The 21,280-nt window shown below is 43.2% G+C and overlaps 1 protein-coding gene across 1 annotated transcript in view; it reads left to right on the forward strand.

The window, feature by feature from the left end:
- Positions 1-21,280, forward strand: part of ttc39a (tetratricopeptide repeat domain 39A) — a 45,354-nt gene that overhangs the window by 13,693 nt on the left and 10,381 nt on the right. The window contains exons 3-11 of the mRNA XM_007899960.2: positions 4,345-4,476; positions 6,141-6,217; positions 7,037-7,104; positions 9,180-9,244; positions 10,204-10,303; positions 12,787-12,852; positions 15,381-15,489; positions 20,345-20,412; positions 20,533-20,592. Coding sequence (XP_007898151.1) covers positions 4,345-4,476; positions 6,141-6,217; positions 7,037-7,104; positions 9,180-9,244; positions 10,204-10,303; positions 12,787-12,852; positions 15,381-15,489; positions 20,345-20,412; positions 20,533-20,592 — 745 coding nt within the window. The remainder of the gene's footprint in view (positions 1-4,344; positions 4,477-6,140; positions 6,218-7,036; positions 7,105-9,179; positions 9,245-10,203; positions 10,304-12,786; positions 12,853-15,380; positions 15,490-20,344; positions 20,413-20,532; positions 20,593-21,280) is intronic.

The following is a 21,280-nucleotide window of genomic DNA, read 5'->3' on the forward strand; positions in this document are numbered from 1 at the left end:
TCAAAAACTCCCTTTCAGTGCATAATCCATATCTAGGAAGGGAGTTCAGCATAGGGTCTCTTTGTTGGGTGTGAGATTCAGAGGTCATTGGGTTAACAAGGAGAAGCAGATGGTGAAGAGCTGGTGAATTCTTTTTGCTTTTTCTCTCTTCCTTCACCCTAACCCCACCCCCACCACTTACCCACCCAACCTAAGTAACCCTGACATAAAATGGTAACTTATTTGAAACAGTTAGAAAATGGTGACAGCTGTTCCTTCCCATATTGAAGCATTTTCATTTTATTTAATGATCTTCCGTGGCTAGTGATTAAGGGTTTTTTTTTCAAAAATAATGCTGTCATATCCAGCGTGGGATTATCGTCCCAAGTTAAATGGTATTTGGGGGAAGTTATTCTTTGTAAAATTGGTCAATTGCTGCAGTACATTCCAGCTACAGGATTAGAATTTGCCATAGAGTGGAGTCCTGTAGCTCAGTGGTTAGAGCACTCGCTTTGCAAGTGAGAGACCTGCGTTCAATTCCAGGCAGAGGGCGAAACCTCGGGCAAGTTTCCTTACTCCACACAGAGCCTAATAATAATCCCTCCAAAAAACCCAAAACAATAATAAATTGGTCATTTTCAATCTACGACTGTTTGTGGGACATTGCTGTGCGCAATTGGCTGCCGCGTTCGCCCACAAATATACAGTCAATTCACTTTACAGTATATTCTGTGAAGCGCTTTGGGACGTCCTCCCGACGTGAAAAACGCTATATCAAATGCAAGGATTATTATTATTATTATTATAGAGGAGTTTGGAAAATGTTAAATGCCCTCTCACAGAAGGCAGAATTGATTGTCTTGTTTTAAAAGGCAGACAGATAGAGATTGTTGGGAAATAAGGGTATTGAGGCATATAATAATCCTTACATTTAATATGGTGCATTTCACGTCAAGAGGGTGTCTCAAAGAGCTTTACTATGAAGTGTAGTGACTATGTATATTCTAAGTGAACACAGAAGCTATTTTGCACATAGCAGTGTCCCACAATTAGCCATGAAGCAAATGGTCATTTTTTATCTGTTGGCCAGGATTCTGATCTCCGCCAGGTGCAGTGTTAAACCCACAAGCTTCTGAGCCAGAAGTGAGAGCTACCAACTGAGCCAGGCTGACACACATCATAGATGGCAGCATGCAAATATAATAATAATAATCCTTCACATTTGATGCAGCGTCTTATCACGTCATCGAGACATCTAAAGTATTTCACAGGATACACTGTAAAGTGGATTGACTGTGTATTTTGTGGGTGAAATGGAGCAGCCGATTGCGCACATCGGTGTCCGACAAACAACCATGGAGTGAGTGACCAATTGTATTTGGGGGATTGTTGGCCAGGACACTAGGAAAATCATCATCTCTTTTCGAATAGTGCCATGGGATCTTTAACATCCACCTGAACAAGCAGACGGGACCTCGGTTTAATATCTCACGTAAAAGACGGATCCAACAGAGACCATCTCAATGGGCCGAATGGAGTAATCTTGTCTCATTTTGATATGTTCTAGGAGCCACGCTCCCCTTTCAGTGGGATCACAGTCATCCCTTAATGCAGCTCCTCTTGACCTTGTGTCAGGGCAACAGTTTTTCTGGTTCCTGGTCCCACTTACTGTCCTTCAGGTTAATGAATCTTTAATGATTTTATTCTGTTGGTGTATTTGCATAAGAGTATTGTATTTACTTGTAATTAATCAAAGGGGGAACTTGAAACCGATACTGTGGTCTGAAACTGAATCCGAATCGATAGTTTGTTCTCTGTGGGCAGCTGGGCGCACTCCTTAACCTCCACTATCTCCTGAACCTAATTACAGTGCAAGTGATTCTTGACACATTGACTGCCTTTCTGTGCAGCAGCCAATTGCGCACAGCAGTGTCCCAGAAAGAGTCATGGAGTGAGTGACCAATTTTATTTGGGGGATTGTTGGCCAAGACACTAGGAGAATCACCTTCTCTTTTCGAATAGTGCCACAGGATCTTTAACGTTCACCTGAACAAGCAGGTCCTGGTGTAGAGACCAGACTGTTGAGATATTCCATTCCATTTGGGTCAGACCACCACCACCACAACAACAACAACAAATTAGATTTGTATACCGCCTTTCACGTCAGGAAGATGTCCCAAGGCGCTGGACAGTCAGGGATTCGGATCAGAGCAGGGATTGCGATCAGGAGGAGGGGAGGGCAGGGGGTTTCAAACAGGAAGAGGGGAGGGCAGGGGTTTGGGATCAGGAGGGAGGAGGGAGGGGAACTTCAGTTATTGGGAGTGACGCCGATCCTGAAATGTGATCAGAAGAAGATTTATTTTTACAGATGCGGGACTCGAAACCAGTGCGTTACAGCGGAAGGGGGGCGCTCCTGTATCCTGCCTGTTTGTTCATGCTTCCTCCTGCATTTCGCCCACAAAATATACAGTCAATTCACTTTACAGAATATTCTGTGAAGTACTTTGATACGTCTTGAAGACCTGATAAGGCCCTATATCAAATGCAAGGATTAATTTTATGGCTCGTTAACTATCTGTTTAGTTTATTGCCTCAATCAGTTGTCTCCAGCTCATTAGTCAGTGATTTTATTTTGAAATGCCACAATCCTCAAAGGGATGGATGTGAACAAGTCGTGTTTGTGGACTCCAGTTATACAATGGCACATTGTCCTTCAGCACTGCATGTCCAGTGGGAATGGAATTTGGCAAAGCTGTGCCAGAGAACTGGATGTAACATTTTATATAAGGCAGCCGTGCTGTAAGGTGCCCCTTTATAAAATGGATTCATTTATATGGTGATTGCCTTAACTGGTTTCCAGTGCACATCAAAATGGATGACTTTCAAGTATCAAGTTACCATTAATAATAATAATAATAATCCTTGCATTTGATATAGCGCTTTTCACGTCAGGAGGACGTCCCAAAGCGCTTCACAGAACACACTGTAAAGTGAATTGACTGTATATTTGTGGGCGAACGCGGCAGCCAATTGCGCACAGCAATGTCCCACAAACAGTCGTAGATTGAAAATGACCAATTTAATTATTGTTTTTGGTTTTTTGGAGGGATTATTATTAGGCTCTGTGTGGAGCCTAATAATATCCAGACATTACACTGACTGTAACCACTGAGCTACAGGACTCCATTGACCTCACTTCCTGGTGGTGACCTGGAAATCAGGCATTTGTTTTAGTGTACAGGTGCACATTGCGCAGGAAGTGAGGTCAACAGTGATTGGATGACCAAGACATTGACCATTTTTGAGATAAACAGATTGTCTTTATGTGTCTTGTATTTGTTTATACACACATATATAAATATATTATAGGGCCTTGAGAGATTGAGCCCAAGATAATTGGATTAAAACGGGCCTTTATCCTATATGTTGTTTGATGAGCACAGTTTAATTCTTAATAATTCAACTGTTTTGGAGATATTTTTGTATTGTACATTTTTCCTTAAGGAACAGTCTGATCAGAAGTGGTGTCTCAGTATGGATTATGATCTCCATTCTGCTGTGCATTGCCATCAGTTTGGTTTAGAATCTGCTGCTAAAGGCTTCAGCTCATTCACAGCATTCAATATGAGCGTTGTCTCAGATACTGAGAAGTGTCTTAAATGATGCGATGGAAATCCTACCTTTTCCCTTGAAATGTTAGCAGCTAATTTTAACAGCAACCTCCTCTTACTGAGGTGCTGCCTTCGAAGGATAATAATCCTTACATTTGATGGTTGAGGCCATGATGCTGGACTCATTTAAGATAATAATAATAATATAACAACCTTACATTGGATGTAGTGCATTATCCAGCCATTGAAATGTCTCAAAGTGCCTCAAACAGTTGACTATAAAGTGTTGTAACTGTGTCTTTGTAGGCTGCCAATTTGTGCAATCAATGTCCCAAAAACAGCCAAGGAATGAATGACCAATTTTATCAGGGGGATTGTTGGCCAGGACACTGGGGAGAATTAATAATAAAAATAATAATCTTTGCATTTGATATAGTGCTTTTCACATCTTCTAGACGTCTCAAAGCGCTTCACAGAATATACTGTAAAGTGAATTGACTGTATATTTGTGGGTGAATCGTGGCAGCCAATTGCACACATTTTATTGTTTTTTTTCTTGAGGGATTATTAACAAGTGTGTGGAGTAAGGAAACTTGCCCAAGGTTTTATCCTGCAGGGAATCAAACCCAGGTTTCTCAAATGCAAGGGTGAACCATGTTATTACTACGTGTCATAGCTGTGTACCACATTGTCTGTATATTTTGTGGGTGAACCCATGTTGTGTACATGGCATGGCTGTGTGTTTGCCTTGCAGAGCCAAAGACAGTATGTATCATTCTCTGACGTACGCCACCATATTAGAAATGCAGGCCATGATGACCTTTGAACCCGAGGATATTATCAACGCTGGCAATGTGATGAAGGACGCCCAGGCCATCTGCCAGAAGTCAGTAAACGGGAAGAAATTAGAATTATTATGTTCACAACAATGCAATTAAACCGAACAAACGATCGTGAACCCAGCAACAGCTAACGAGGGCACAAACACAGGACTGACTCATTTATACCCTCTCCACAGTGCCGGCAGTTAAATGTTGCAATAGAGAGAGCTTTTATAACTCGGAATTTTAAAGATTATATCCTTATTAACTACATAGCATGCAACACAAAATCATCTTCAGTGAGAGGGGGAGGCGGTGGGGGAGGGGGGGGGTGGGAGAGGGTTGGTGAGGGAGAGTGGGAGAGGGGTGTGGGGGAAGGGGAGAGAGGGGGATGGGGGAGAGGGAGAGAGGTGGGTCGGGGAGGGGTATACAGGGGGGAATGGGGGAGAGAGGGGCAAAGGGGGGAGAGATGGGAGGGGGGGAGAGAGGGGTGGAAGGGGGGAGAGGGGGGGAAGGGGATATGATTTCAGTCCAGCTGTGAGTGACGTCTCTATGTGTAACCGAATAGGCTGCAGTTTCACTTGGGCCTGTGTTAAAACCAAATATTGCGCAGAATTTGAGGCAGATTCTTAAATTCATTCTTTGTTTGGAAACCGTTTCCTGGTTTTCTTAAAAAGAAAGCCATATATAGTTTACAAATGTCAGCTAACAAATTAAGACTGAATTTGAAGAAATTTTTGCACAGTTCTATACAATCTTAAATTAAATCGAATATTTGAAACGAAGTCCTGGAGCTTTGGGCTCCTTTGGCTTTCCTGTTGCACACAATAGTTCCATCGCTTGTTCTGCTGAGCACTGGGGTTTCAGCCCATGTTAGCCATGAGAGCATTGCAATGGGGAAGTTGAAAGGGAACTTGTCCAATATATAATAACAAACCAATAATAATAATAATCCTTGCATTTGATATAGCGCTTTTCACGTCGGGAGGACGTCCCAAAGCGCTTTACAGAATAGACTGTAAAGTGAATTGACTGTATATTTGTGGGCGAACGCGGCAGCCAATTGCGCACAGCAATGTCCCACAAACAGTCGTAGATTGAAAATGACCAATTTATTATTGTTTTTTTTTATTTTGGAGGGATTATTATTAGGCGTGTGGAGTAAGGAAACTTGCCCAAGGTTTCGCCCTGCCTGGAATTGAACCCAGGTCTCTCACTTGCAAAGCGAGTGCTCTAACCACTGAGCTACAGGACTCCACAAACCAAGGCATTGGGACACTGGGCAGATCCCAGATGTGCTGTTCAAGCTGAACAATCTCTGGTTACTGCTTTTCTGTGAGCAGTTCTGGTCACTGCACAAGGAGTCCAGTCTGTCCTGACCGAGAGAGAGACCAGTGCTACAGTAACCCCCAGTGTGTTAGAGGGTGAGACATGAGGAAGGACGGATCAACCTCAAACAAGCCATTAGATGCACAGTGTAATGGAGATGTAAGATGTTTGGGGAGAGATAAAGTAGACATAACATAAGTTATAACTACTTTCATATGAACCAAGTTAGTAGAAAACAAGGTCATGGGTGGAGGGGAATGGGGAGGAGAGGGAAGGATTATAGAGGGAATGGAGTTCCTGTGATTTCTGCCAGAGTTAATCACTGATCTAATAGGAAAGTGCAGAATCCAAATAGGTGACACAATGCTAATCTGTGTCCCCTTTGTTCTCCTTCTCCCAGGTTTAGGAAAAGATCGACCGTTGCAGATTCCATCAACAGCCTGGTGAACAGGCACAGCTCTGAGCAGTTCACTGAAGGTCAGCACTAGTAAAATAATAGAAAACAGTTCATCTGTACCTTTGACTAGATCTAATTAATGATATCTAATTCGAGTTTTTCATGCGAATCCCTGTGGCAATCTTCAGTTGCGATGTATTATTTCTGAAGTCTTGTGGGTATTTCAGAGCCTCCACCCCTCCTATACCTTATGCCAATTTGTCTTTCCTTGGTTCAGAAGGAAACAAGCAACCTACTCCAGCGAGAGACATTCTCAGGTGGCCAAGTTTACTTCTGGCATCAGAATAGCCCCACAGTGACACCAGCCTACTCCCTCGTCTCCTTCAATAGAAGAATAAGCAGGTTCCTAGAATTGGTAGAAACAATAGACATTTACGTACAGAAGGAGGCCATTCAACCCATTATGCCTGTTCCGGAAGAGCTACCCAACTAGTCCCACTCCCCCGCTCTTTCCCCACAGCCTTTTTTTCTTTTTAAGTACGCATCCAATTCCCTTTTGAAAGTCATTATTGAATCTGCTTCCACCACCCTTTCACGCAGTGCATTCCAGACTAACAACTCGCTGCGTAATTTTTTTTATCCTCATCTCCCCTCTGGTTCTTTTGGATTCTGTGAAATCTTCCTAGGAGCTTCCTCTAGTCACCAATCCACATCTGACCGCTCCATTTCTGTCTAAATTAGAATTTGCCAGATTGGATCTTGATTAAATTCTGACTTTAACATGAATCTGGAAGACACTTTTTTAATGTAATTTAAAAAAAAACTTTTGTCAAAGTGGTATTTTCTTGTTGAAGTATATTCGTAACAGAAATGTTTCTGCGCGTTCATTCCACACACAGAGGAGATGCACGCTGAAGTCTGCTATGCAGAATGCTTACTACAAAGAGCTGCTCTTACCTTCTTACAGGTGAAGTATTCTGGGGGGATGGGAAGGGGAGAGGGAATGAGTGATTGTTCATCTTAATTCCACCCAATTCTCTGTTTTCTCTGTTTTCATAGCATTTCAGAGCATACTGAATTTGGCAAGTTCTCAAGAACATAAGAATTGCTAATGAAACAAGACCAAGCTCCATTTAGTTCGCCTTCCGTCGCTTGCTCGTCATGTCCCAATCATGCAGTTAGGTTAATTTTGAATCCGGTTTCCCACCGGCTTCAAAGTTAACCTTAGAACCTTAGAAATTTACATCACAGAAGAGGCCATTTGGTGCATCGTGTTGGTGCTGGCTGTTTTTAAAGAGCATTTGCCCACAAAATGCACAGTCACTACACTTTACAGATATACTGCGAAGCGCTTTGAGATGTCTCAACAATGTGAAAAGGCGCTATATCAAATGCAAGGATTATTTTTATTATTTCATTCCTACTTACTTGCCATTTGCCCCTTCCCTTTAGCTCACTTGTTTTTAGATATCGATCTAATTACCTTTTGAAGCAAATATGGATTCTGCCTTAACCACTGCCCTGGTAGGGCTATTCATATCCTAACCATTCTGTGCATGAAATAATCCTCCAAACCTTAACCAATGCCTTAATCAAGTCAATAAATTTATGAAAAGATGTGTGGTATTGCTCAAGTAATAAAAATATAATAATAACAATCCCTGCATTTGATATAGCGCTTTTCACGTATTCTAGACGTCCCAAAGCGCTTCACACAATATACTGTAAAGTGAATTGACTGTATATTTGTGGGCGAACGCGGCAGCCAATTGCGCACAGCAATGTCCCACAAACAGTTGTGGATTGAAATGACAATTTATTATTTTTTGGGGTTTTGGAGGGATTATTATTAGGCTCTGTGTGGAGTAAGGAAACTTGCCCAAGGTTTCGCCCTGACCTACCTGGGATTGACCTCCGGTCTCTCGCTTGCAAAGCGAGTGCTCTAACCACTGAGCTACAGGACTCCACAATGGGACATTCAGAAAGAAATTAGTTTTGTTACAGAACCATCCCTTGAGTCTAATTGGTAATTTAGCTGAATGTCTCCTATTAGTCGATTTAAATTTTGAATTAAAACTGAGATCTTTTCCAAATTATAAATGGCCAGTGTCTGTCCCGTTCCGCTCTGTCCTTTCATTCACTGTTCTCGCTCTCAATTATTGCAACAATCTTCACACTCCTTTCCACCCAAATCACTGCAGTTTCCCTTTCCTACAACAACAACTTGTATTTATATATTGTCCCTCGCACAAGGCCGCCCCTCGCACAGGGTAGTGACCCACCGCACTTTACACTCCTCTATTCCCTTTATACTCATGTCTGCATCAAGTCAGTCAATGTCAGGCTCTCGCTCCCAGGTCAAAGCTGGTTTCAATTCCTTCATTTAACAACGTCTTTGGCAATCCTGTTATCAAATTTCTAATTAGGGGAAAGGACAATCATCTGGCAAGTCAGCGACCACCTAGAGGGAGATCAATGTTCATAGTTTAGCATATCTCAAACCCTATTAACCTCATGTTGTGGCATGTTTCTGAAGAATAGGAGGTTTTTGTATCTGGTGTAAAAACCTGCCAGAGTTGTATTAAAGTGACAGTATACAAAGGCAATGGGTGACACATCTGGTTTGATTTTTCCCAAATCCAGCACTGAGAAAGCTGGCTATTCTGCACTCTTCTCTCCAGTGGCAGGATTTCCCCAGGGAACAGGTGCTAATAAAGGTCTTGCAGCTCTTTTCAAAAACAAAAGGGACTTTCTCCCAGTCTACTGGCCAACAATCCTCCAGGTTAATTGGTCATTTGCCTCATGACTGTTTGTGGGACCTTAAATAACGCAAATGGTTGCTGCATTTGCCCACAAAACAGTCACTGCACTTTGACAGTAATTTCCTGTGACTCACTTTTTTTGATGTACCTGTGAATTGATTGGTATAAGCCACTATGAAAATACCAAATTCGCTCTTCTTTTACATGAGGGAGCAAGGTTTCATAATAACAAAATCCCTTGCAGTGCTTAAGGTTCATTTCAAGTAATGTTTCATTACAGGATGAGAATATGATCAGCTTCATCAAAGGGGGAATCAAAGTGAGGAATAGTTACCAGACGTACAAGTAAGTCAGACTGACTGGGATGGGGATGGAGGTGATAATTTGTTAGGATCTAATTGGGATCGCCTATAAAAGATTCAGTCACTATCTTCAAGGCTAGGCACACATTGGCTGCCACATTCATTTACAAAATGCACAGTTACTACACTTTACAGTAACAATTATCAATAATTAATAATAATCCTTGCATTTGATACAGCGCTTTCACATTGGGAGGACACAGGATTTACTGTGAAGTGGAGTGATGTGTATTTGCAGGCAAACCCGGCAGCCAGTTCCACACAGCAATGTCCCACAAACAGCTATGGAGAGTGAGTGACCAATCTTATTTGAGGGATTGCTGGCCAAGACACTGGGAAGAACTCACTTCTCTTTTCGGAATAGTGACATGGGATTGTTCCCATGCTCTGGTTGATGCCAATTGAATGGTCCCGGAATACCTCTTCCAGAGTGCACCCCCCCTTAGGAACATTCCCATTGACAGCACAAAACCCAGGCATTGATCACAGATATGAGGTGCAAACACATCAACTGGCCAAGCGGCTCAGATAAACTGGACATTCACTTCATGGCCATTTGTTAGACCTTTGCTGTGCACAGATTGGCTGCCGCGTGTTACTACCAAATACAAGAGTTACTACACTTGGCAGCAGCTTCCTGCGGAACACTTCAACATAATTTAGGTTATGTTTAAGGTTTATTACTGTAATAATAATAATATTTTAAGGTTTATTACTGTGTACTTGTGGAGATGCTTCTCTGAAATATAGATTCAGTTTGGCTTTTTTCAGCTGCATTACTGTTGATTCTTATTGTTAGCCAGGTATCTGTAGATAGCCATCTCCGTGTTTAGAGTATCCAAACCAGTTTGAGAGTATGTGTATGTGTATTTGTATGTGGGAATGTGACTGGAAGCGAAAGCTAATTTTTTTGTCTTTTGCTACTGCTACTGCTACTGAAAGGGAACTCCTTCATATTGTACAGTCATCAAACTACATCAGAGGTGAATACCACCGTCATTTCGAAGGCGGTGTTAAGCTTGGAATTGGGGCGTTTAATCTTGTGAGTACTGAGTTTTTTTTAAATTTTTATTTATTCTTTGTTTTTTTTCTTTCTCCCCTCCCCCCATCCCCCAGTGTTCTTCACTTGTGTCTATGCTTTGCCTTTGCCAAGATGCTGAGCTACATCAACAACAGCATCATCAACAAGAACAACAACAACACAAATTACATCACCAAATCAGATAATAATAATAATAATAATAATCCTTGCATTTGATATAGCGCTTTTCACGTCGGGAGGACGTTCACAGAACACACTGTAAAGTGAACTGACTGTATATTTGTGGGCGAACGCGGCAGCCAATTGCGCACAGCAATGTCCCACAAACAGTCGTAGATTGAAAATGACCAATTTATTATTGTTTTTGGTTTTTGGAGGGATTATTATTAGGCTCTGTGTGGAGTTAGGAAACTTGCCCAAGGTTTCGCCCTCTGCCTGGAATTGAACTCAGGTCTCTCACTTGCAAAGTGAGTGCTCTAACCACTGAGCTACAGATCCCCAGAACGACATAGAAACATAGGGCCTCGAGCCTGTTCTTTCATTCTATTCTGTAAGATCATGGTAGATCTGTACCTCAACTCCAATTACCCACCTTTGCCCCATATACCTTGATACCCTGAACTAAGAAACATCTCTCCACCTTAGTCTTGAAAATGTTAATGGATTCAGCATCCAACAGCCTTTTGGGGGAGAGAGAACCAGATTTGCACCTACAGTTTGCGTAAAAAAATGTCTTCTAATTACATAATGCTCTGAATCGTAGAGTCCTGCACACAGTCCTGGTCACTGTGAATATAAGGAGGCTGTGAAGGCCCTAAAGGCAGTGCAGAGGAGAGCAATAAGGCTGATCCCCAGTGTTAGAGGAATGAGCAACAATTAGACAAGCTGGGGCTCTTCTGTCTTGCAACTAGGGCCACCTTGTATAAGGTTTTAAATAGAACTGAGAAAATATCCAGATACATTTTGTGCCTTTGACCTCCCTCAAAGCCTGTTTTCTGGTAATCAATTGGTAAATTGTGGCCTTCATTGGAATTGAAACCTGAACAGATGAAGATAAGGTTATGTCTCGAAACCAAACCGTTTGCCAACAAAACACACAGTTTGGTGTGTATAATGGTTTAAAAGGTACAGGGACTAGATTGGTTTATTTCATAACTCCACTCGGCATGTTCTTTCATTATATCAAATGCAAGGATTATTATTATTATTATTGCTCTACAGCACACAATAACAACAACAGCTTGCATGTTTATAGCGCCCTTCATGTGGGGTGGGGTCCCAGAGCGCATTCATAGAATCATAGAATTATACAGCATAGAAGGAGGCCATTTGGTCCATCATGTCTGTGCCGGCTCTTTGAAAAGATCTTCCAATTCAATCCCACTACCCCAATCTCTCCCCATAGCCCTGATCATCCCCACTTCTTGGCTCTCTCTCTCCTCATAGCAGTGATCACTCCCACTCCCTCCGCTCAGCGGGCTCTGACCTGGTTCACGTCTCCCGCTTCGCTCGCCCCACTATTGGCAGGAGGGCCTTCTGCCACTCTGCCCCCACCTTCTGGAACTCCATCCCACAGTCCTTCCATCTCACCCCCTCACTTGTCTCCTTCAAGACCCATCTCAAGACCCTCCTCTTCGACCGTGCTTTCGATCTCCCTGCTTTTCTCCCCCCTTCCCTCCACCCCCCCGACCCCGACCTCAGCTCGGGTCCATGATTCTGTGTGTCCAGCGCCTTGGGACATCCTCCTGACGTGAAAGGAGCTTTACAGATGTAATTTTGTTGTTGTGCACAATGTGGAAATAATGGGATGTGTGCACACACACACACACACACACTGAGGTACGCTATCATATAGAATTGCTTAGAACATTACAGTATGGAAACAGGCCATTTGGCCCAACCGGTATTTATATTCCGCACAAGCCTCCACCCTCCTAACCCCTCTCTCAGGCTTGCCTCAATTTTCCTCCTAAGCTTTTCAATTCAACCACAGCTTCCAGCAGTATACTATTGAATCAGAATGTGGTTAGTCTACTACCTGAATGCTTATATACCTTGGAGTTGAATAGAGGAAAAATACCTTTTGAACTGTATCTAGACATTTATGAAGGACACAGTGTCACTTATTTTAGTCTGTAATGATGCAGGAGTGAATGCTCAGGATGCTCATCCTTAGCCTGTTGTAATCCAGTGTTTTCAATACAAGAGGTGGGATTCCACACAAGCCTCCTAATTCATTGGCCATTGAGGTTCAGAACCTTAACTGTTTCAAATGGGGATCGATTGATACTTTTCAGATTATGATCTAACATAATTCCACAGATTATGGGATCCTGTGTGGTTTTAACCGTATTTTAATACCCATTATTAATGCATCTCTTGTTGATTTCTGGACCTATCACTGCGTGGACAATAACTGTGAAAGCTTGCTTGGGTATCAATGGATCGCCATTCTCTGATCGATTCTTCTCTTTCTCACTTAGACAATTTCCATGCTACCAACGAGGATCCTGCGACTTTTAGAATTTGTGGGATTTTCTGGTAACAAGGTAACAACTGCCTCTTGTTCAGATGTGTGTTAAAGTCTAGCTGCCATGAGTTATATACAATTGTGAGCAGGAACTGTATAAACTGCTCGTTCCCATTGCACGCTCCTTCTATGGCAGTATTTCCTACACAAGTCAGTCACTTGTTACAATTGTAGAACTTTTTACAATACATGATTTTATTTGATGGGAAGAGGAGGGAGAAGAGGCTTATCGTATCTGCTATGTATCAGTATTATATTATTATTATATAAATATATATTATATATATATACTAGCCGTATCCGTTGCAGATTCGCTTGCAAACAAAGGATCCAATACGGAATGTAGAGGATCCATATTGGAGCCATACTTCCTGCCACTCCCCTTCCTTCCACTACTTTGCCCCCATTTCTCCCCCCTCCCTCTCAACCACAATCACCTGCATGAAGTTCACCACCTGCTGCCTCAACCCCCTCCCCACCCAGCTGCTGGTCACTCAACTCCCCCTCCTCACCACCCTTCTGGCCGACAACTGTCAACTAGTCTCTCTCTGTTCCACTTCCCCTGAAAACCGCTGTCATCACATCCCTCCTCAAAACCCCACCCTGGATCCCTCTAATCTCTAATCACACTACCGTCCCATCTCCAACCTGCCCTTCCTTACCAAAGTCCTGGAACACATTGTTGCAGATCAACTTCGGTCACACCTCTCCCTCCTCGAGCCCCTCCAGTCTGGTTTTCTCCCTGACACAGAGATAATAGCGCTTGTCAAAGTCACAACCGACATTCTCTCTATCTGTGACCAGGGCTCCCTCTACTTCCTCGTCCTCCTGGATCTCTCTGCCGCATTCAACCGCTCCATACTCCTCCATTGCCTCTCCTCCCTCATCTACCTTAGTGGGACACCACTTGCATGGTTTGAGTCCTACTTAACCAACCTCCTCCATTTTATCTAAGCAAATGGTTTCTCCTCCCGCCCCCCGCCCGGTCACTTGCGGGGTACCCCAGGGCTCCATCCTTGGCCTCTTCTCTTCCTTATCTCTATGCTCCTTCTGGGTGATGTCATCTGCAGACACAGGATAAACTTCCACATGTTTACGGATGACACACAAATCTACTTTGCCTCCTCCAGCACCAACTCCAGGTCCCCCCGATGTGCTATCAGCTTGTCTGACATCAGGGCCTGGATGAGTGTAAACTTCCTGCAGCTGAATACTCCTTGGCTCCCATCAATGTCTTCATTCCTGTGGATCTAAATTCCTCAACCTCCCTCAGACTCACTCAACCAGTGCACAATTTAGGCGTCTGGTTTGATCCCCAGCTGTTCTTCCTCCCCTACATTCGATCCCTGACCAGGACCACCTTCTTCCACCTCCACATTGCCCACCTCCATCTGTACTTTACCCCAAATGCAGCCGAAACCCTCGTGCATGTGTTTGTCACCTTCCGCCTGGATTACTTAAACACACTCCTTACCTCTCTCTCAATCTCTCTGTCTCTTTCTCAGTCTCTCTATCACTCTCTCGGTCTCTCTCTCTCAGAGTTTTTGTCTCTCTCTCAGTCTCTCTCTCTGTAATATAGAAGATATGAAATATGAAATCTGCTTCAACCGCTGCTCCCCCAGGTCCTTCCACATCCTAACCACTGTTTATATCAGGAAGAGTTTGTAATTTGCATTATTTTCTCACCAGTCTACTTGTTCCTGCTATTTCTCGTATGAAAATCATCTCTCCTTTCTCAGGCTGAAATTGGTCAAATAGAAATCTCATGATAAATGTTTAGTTTATTGCTTACAAATGGTCAGCTGCTTCTTCATTCAATGAGTGCATGGAATTCAAACTTCAGCCATTTGCCAAAACTCATTGCAGATGGACGTATTAACCATTTTAATTTCTAATTTCTTGTGGTATAATATTCTTGTCCATCGTTTGTGCCACCTGGGGAAATCTTAAGGGCTTATTGTTCAGTAATTATCATGAGAAAGTTGTAAAGGTTTCACAGACTACTACTACCTCATCACATGACTTTCTGGCTTGCGACAATGAAGTCATATCGCTCAGTAACCTTGATCTTTCAGATCGAGTACAGCGTTGATGCTGATAGGATTCACCTGCCTTACCAGCCCCTTCCTTCCAGAAATGCTTGTGGGAAGCAAGACCTTGGCTGATCCAGGGCATTAATGAGGCAAAGTCCTCCTTCTGCCTCAACTCAGATCATCTAACTCAGGCCAATGGGCCAGGACTTGAACCTATGACATTCTGCAGCAACAAACAACAGCACGGACAGGGGATGTGGAACAGGCCGGAGCCTACTGAACCTGTTGATAAGGCGCTATATCAAATGCAAGGATTAATATTATTATTACTGCTCAGATCAGCTAATTTGTCATTGGGCCAAGGTTTGAATCTATGACTTTCTGCACCATGTGGAGCTCCCAAAACTACTTATTTTTAACATTTCACTTTCATGTTTGAATGGAACAGCACTCTCAGTCACAAGCCTGGATTTTTAATGTCTCCTGCATGTTTCTCCTTGTTATTGTGTTGTAGGAATATGGTCTGGTACAGCTGCAGGAAGGAGCATCCACACATAACTTCAGGGCTCTACTATGCACCATGCTACTGCTGTGTTACCACACGTTCATGAGCTTTGTATTAGGTAAGCAAGCAAGAGCCTTAGGGCGGGGTTGGAAGATTGATATCATCACATAGTTGCTAATCTAAGATCAAATGTATTTCTGTATTGCAGCACTTCCCACCTGGAGTGAGATCTGCCCTCACACAGAGGAGGGGAGACACTGGAGTCACTTGAGCCCCTGGTCACTAGGCTCAGGCCAGGCTTGCCCAGCCAGAGAGGCCCTGTCATCTGACCTGCTCGGGGGTCGTGAAGACAGGGTTCAGGTCACATTGTCTTTTGATAATTTGACCCACAACCCCCAGATCCAGCTCCCAGTCCCCACATCTTTATCCCCCCAACTGAATTGAGCACAAAGGTCACAGGATTGTGAACCTGTAACCTTCTGGTTTGTATGGGCCAATGATGGACCAGGTGTTCAGGGAAATGGCCATGAGTTTGATCATGGAGTCTTCCAATATCTGAGAAAAGGAAGTTTAAAGGTCTGACTTGAGTATATATACTTGAAGTAGCTCAGTATAGCTCCCTCGTGAATGAACTGCCTCAGGATTGTAATTATTGTGATTAAATATGTTTCTATCTGGACAAAGGGCAGACTCAGGCCCTTTTGATTGCAGCACAATTCCTGGCCATGGGCAGAAAACTAGGAAACTGAAAATAACAAACATGCTGCGGTGAAAGTTTTTTTGTGTTTTCTCTTCTCGCTCTCTCCCTGATACATGCAATGCATTCCAGATCCCAACAACTCGCTGTGTGAAAACATTTCTCCTCCCTTCCCCTCTGTTTCTTTTAACAACTATTTTAAATGGGTGTCCTCGGGTTACCAACCCAACCGCCAGTGGGAATAGTTTCTCCTTGTTCACCCTATCGATTCCCCTCAAAATTTTGAAAACTTCTATTAAGTCTTCTCTTAACTTTCTCTTCTCCAAGGAGAATAATCCTAGCTTCTCTGCCTCTCCTGATAACTTAAGTCCCTCATTCCTGGTATCATCCTGGTCAATCTCCTTTGCACCCTCTCCAGTGCCTTGACATCCTTCCTAAAATGTGGGGCCCAGAACTGAACCCAGTCTCTCGCTGAGGCCTAACCAGTGTTATATAAAGGTTCATCATAACTTGTGTATTCTATGCCCCTATTTATAAAGCCTAGTATCATGTATGCTTTTTTAGCAGCTTTATCTACCTGTCTAGCTAGCTTCAAAGATTTATTTATATGAACCCCCAGGTCTCTTTGTTCCTTCACCCCTTTAAGATTGTACCATCAGCTTATATTGCCTCTCCTCATTCTTCCCCCAAAATGCATCACTTTGTATTTCTCCACATTAAACTTCATCTGCCACGTGTCTGCCCACGTTACCAGTCTGTCTATGTCCTCTTGCAGTCTGCTACTATCCTTCTCACTGTTTACTACTTTTCCAGCTTAGTATCATCTGCAAACTTGGAAATTGTACTCCCTATACCCAAGCCCAGGTCATTTATATGGATCAAAAACAGCAGTGGTCCCAATACTGAGCTCTGGGGGAAACCACTGCACACTTTCCTCCAGTCTGAAACACAAGCGTTCACCACTCTCTGCTTTCTGTCTCCCAGCCAGTTCTGTATCCGCTGCCACTGTCCTTTTAATACCGGGGGCTTCTATTTTACTTACAAGTCTCTTATGTGGCACTTTATCAAAGGCCTTTTGAAAATCCATATAAACTACACCAACTGCTTTTTTATTTTATTTTATATATGCTTATAAAATACCTTAAGGTTCTCTTTTTGCGCATCCACCCTCTCCAGTACTTCATCAAAAAACTCTTTATCAGGTTTGTTAGACATGATTTGCCTTTTACAAATCCGTGTTGGCTATCCTTTATTAACCCATATTTTTCTAAGTCAAAATTTATTTTGTCCCAGATTATAGTCTCTTGAAATTTCCCCACTACTGACGTTAGGCTAACTGGCCAGTAGTTCCTGGGTTTATCCTTCTGCCCCTTTTTGTACCTTGGAGTAACATTTGCAACTCTCCAGTCCTCTGGCACCACCCTGGTGTCCAAGGAGGATTGAAAGATTGTGGCCAGAGCCTCCATTATTTCCACCCTTACTTCCCTCAGTAGCCTAGGATGCATCCGTCCGGACCGGGTGACTTATCTACCTTGAGCACTGACAACCTTTTTAGTACCTCCTCTCGGTTTATTCTTATCTTATCCAATTTCTCTAACCTCTCCTCCGATACTGTGGCATTGGCTGCATCCTCTTCTTTTGTGAAGACAGATACAAAGTCCTCATTCAGTACATCAGCCATGCCCTCTGCCTCCACAAGAAGATTTCCTATTTGGTCCCTACTTGTCCCCACCCTACCTTTGACTAATCTTTTATTTTTTATATGCTTATAAAATACCATAGGGTTCACTTTTTGTGTTACCCACTATTCTTTTCTCATACAATCTCTTTGCCGCTCTTATTTCCTTTTTCAGTTCTCTGTACATTCTATATTTATTTGATTATCTTCTAAACTCTGGACCTGATATTTATCGTAAGCCTCCTTTTTCTGTTTTATTTTAATCCCAATTTCCTTATTCATCCAGGGAAGTTTGGATGCTCTACCTTTCCCCTTTGTGGGAATGTATTTGTTCTGTCCCCGAACTATCTCCTCCTTGAAGGCTTCCCATTGCTCGTTAGCTGTTTTACCACCAATCTTTCTTTCCAGTCTACTGTGGCTAGGTCCCTTTTTAACTCATTGAAATTAGCCTCTTCCAGTTGAGTATCTTCACCTTTAATTGTCCCTTTCCATATCTACTGTAAACCTAATGATGTTGTGATCACTGTTGTCCAGATGCTCTCCTACTGAAACCTGTTCCACTTCATTCCCCAGAACTAGATCCAACTGCTTCCTTCCTCGTTGGGCTGAAAACATACTGATCCAGAAAGTTCTCCTGCATACATTTCAGGAATCCTTCCCCCTCCTTGCTCTTTACACTGTTATTTTGCCAGTCTATGTTAGGATAATTGAAGTCTTCCATTATCACTACTCTATTGGTTTTACATTTTTCTGAAATCCGCTGCAGATTTGCTCATCTATCTCCTTCCCACTATTTCGTGGTCTATAGTAAATACCTAACAAGAGTAACAGCTCCTTTTCTGCTCCTTAACTCTATCCAAATCGGTTCTGCTTTTGGACCCTCTAATACATCATCCCTTTCTAGACCATAGCCGTATCTTTAATCAATATTGCCACCCCATCCTCCTTTTTTTTCCCTTCTCTATCCCTCCTGAATCCATTGTAGCCAGGAATATTCAGCTCCCATTCCTGCCCTTGTTTGAGCCAGGTCTCTGTTGTTGCCACTACATCATAACCTCATGTGGCAACTTGAGCCGCAGATCACCAATATTATTTGTCACTCTGTGCATTTTCGCACATACACTCCAATACCGACTGAGTCTGCTCTGCATTTCTCCCCCGTCTAATTGCTCCTTTTTCTGCATTACTTCTGATACATTGCTATTCGTCTCTCCCAGGCCTCTATGTAACTTGTTTGTCCTCTCTAATGCTACATCCTGATTCCCTTCCTCAAAATTAGTTTAAACCCTTCCCCACAGCACTAGTTAACTTCCCTGCGAGCACATTGGTCCCAGCCCTGTTCAGGTGTAACCCATCCACCTTGCACAGGTCCCACCTGCCCCAGAACTGGTCCCAATGATCCAGGAACCTGAAGCCCTCCTTTCTACACCATTTCTCCAGCCGTGCTGTGTTTGATCTGCTGTTTTGATACTCACTTGCACGAGGCACTGGGAATAATCCAGAGATCACCACCTTTGAAGTACTACTCTTTAGCTTTTTCCCTATCATCTGATACTCTCCCATTTTTCCCCACGTCATGGATCCCAATATGGACCACGACTTCCCCCTGTAGAACATTTTGCACCCGTTCCATGATGTCTTCAACCCTTGCACCAGGGAGAGAACATACCATGCGAGAGACACGTCTTTAGTTGCAGGAACGCCTGTCTGCTCCTTTCACCATTGTGTCCCCAATGACAATTGCATTGACAATCTTCCCTGTGTCCCCCTGAGCATCCATTTGCTTTTGACTCCCCTCCCTAAAGGTGTCATCACCCTGACCGGTATTCAGTACAGAGAACCGGTTTGTGTGTGCCACACTCTCAGGATTTCTGCACTGCCCGTCCCCTCTTCCTCTCATGCCGGGTGGTCACCCACTCACTCTGCTTCTGAACCCTCTGTGGCTGTGGGATGACCATCTCCTGAAACGTTCGATCCTTGAACTCTTCAGACTCCCGTATGCCATTTAGTCACACCAGCCTCTCCTCGAGCTCAGAAACCCTGAGCTCAAGCTTGAGCAGCCAGAGGCACTTCCTACACACGTGTCTGTCCAGGGCACATAAAGGCTCCTGGAGTTCCCACATGGCACACATTGTGCATGCAGCCGGTCTCAACTGCCCTGCCATATTCCCATATCTGTTTTATATAATTTTAATATAACTTACATATATTTTATAATTATGCACCTCTTTCCCTCTCGGCACTGAATTCCCACTCTCACCAAATTCCTTAACAGAATTCTCACTCTGCTCCATCACGGTCTAGGCTGACGTTCTCATGTGGAAGCTTTCGTTCAGATGAGTTGCTGTCTGCCAGGTGGTCATTAAAGATCCACTTGAAAAAGGAGGGCAGTTTGTCTGCACCGGGCCAATAATACCCTTGATAAAATTGGCACATTGCTTTGCTGCCCTGCTTACCAACAAGTACTACAACAAATCATTAAATTTTTCAATGAATCCTGTGAAGCGCTTTGAGACGTCATGATGTTGTGATAAGGTGCTATACTAAATGCAAGTATAGTTATTATTATGGCTGATAGAATTCACTGTTGTGTAACAGGAACAGGAGAAGGAGATGTTGATGATGCAGAGAGATTACTGCAGCCTTTCTTTGAACGCTACCCAAAGGTCAGTTCACTTCATTCATGAATTACCTCTTTTTGGTTGAAAACGTGTGCAAATTTTTTGTACAAATAACTTTATATTTTTAAAACAAAACATTTTTTTTTCCTGTTGTTGCCGTTACAGGGAGCCATTTTCCTATTTTTCACAGGAAGAATTGAAGAGATCAGAGGCAATATTGATGCAGTGAGTCAGCTGTGAAATGGCTCAAGTAACGGTCAGATTACATGTACTATAGGGAACCTGGGTGTGTTCTCACAGAGTAGTGTGATGAATGCTGCAGTAAATGTTTATTGCAACATTCTTTTTTCTACCTGGCTCTTTTTATATCGCACAGAAATAATTCTACCGCAGTTGGAGGGAAAAAACGTCAGCTTGGATATAAATATAACATTCACTATAATGACAAATATGCCCCAAATACAGTATCAACTCTATTCTGGTTGTTATTTGGGTATTTGTACACTTCTGTGTATGATGCCATATAATAATAATAATATATTTGTGGAGTATTCTGGTTTTACTGATAGTATTGTGATACTGACTTCAAGATCCTCACACGCAAATCCCTTCATGCCCTGGCACCTCCCTACCTCTCCTACCTGCTTACTCTTCACTCCACTACCCGCTGCCTCCGCTCGGCTAGCTATAGCCTCCTGCTTGTCCCTCGTCCCCTCCTCTCCACCATTGGCAGCCGCACTTTCAGCCGCTGTGCCCTGAACTCTGGAACTGTTTCCCTCAATCTCTCCGCCTCATCCCCTCCTTTTTCAGATGACTCCTGAAGACTGACGCTCGGCGTTAGGTTCCACCATAGCGCCTTGGGATGTCCTCCCGGCGTGAAAGGCGCTATACAAATGTAATCTTATTGTTGTTA

The sequence above is a fragment of the Callorhinchus milii genome, unplaced genomic scaffold (assembly GCF_018977255.1).
Source record: "Callorhinchus milii isolate IMCB2004 unplaced genomic scaffold, IMCB_Cmil_1.0 Scaffold5, whole genome shotgun sequence".
NCBI classification, from domain to species: Eukaryota; Metazoa; Chordata; class Chondrichthyes; order Chimaeriformes; family Callorhinchidae; genus Callorhinchus; species Callorhinchus milii.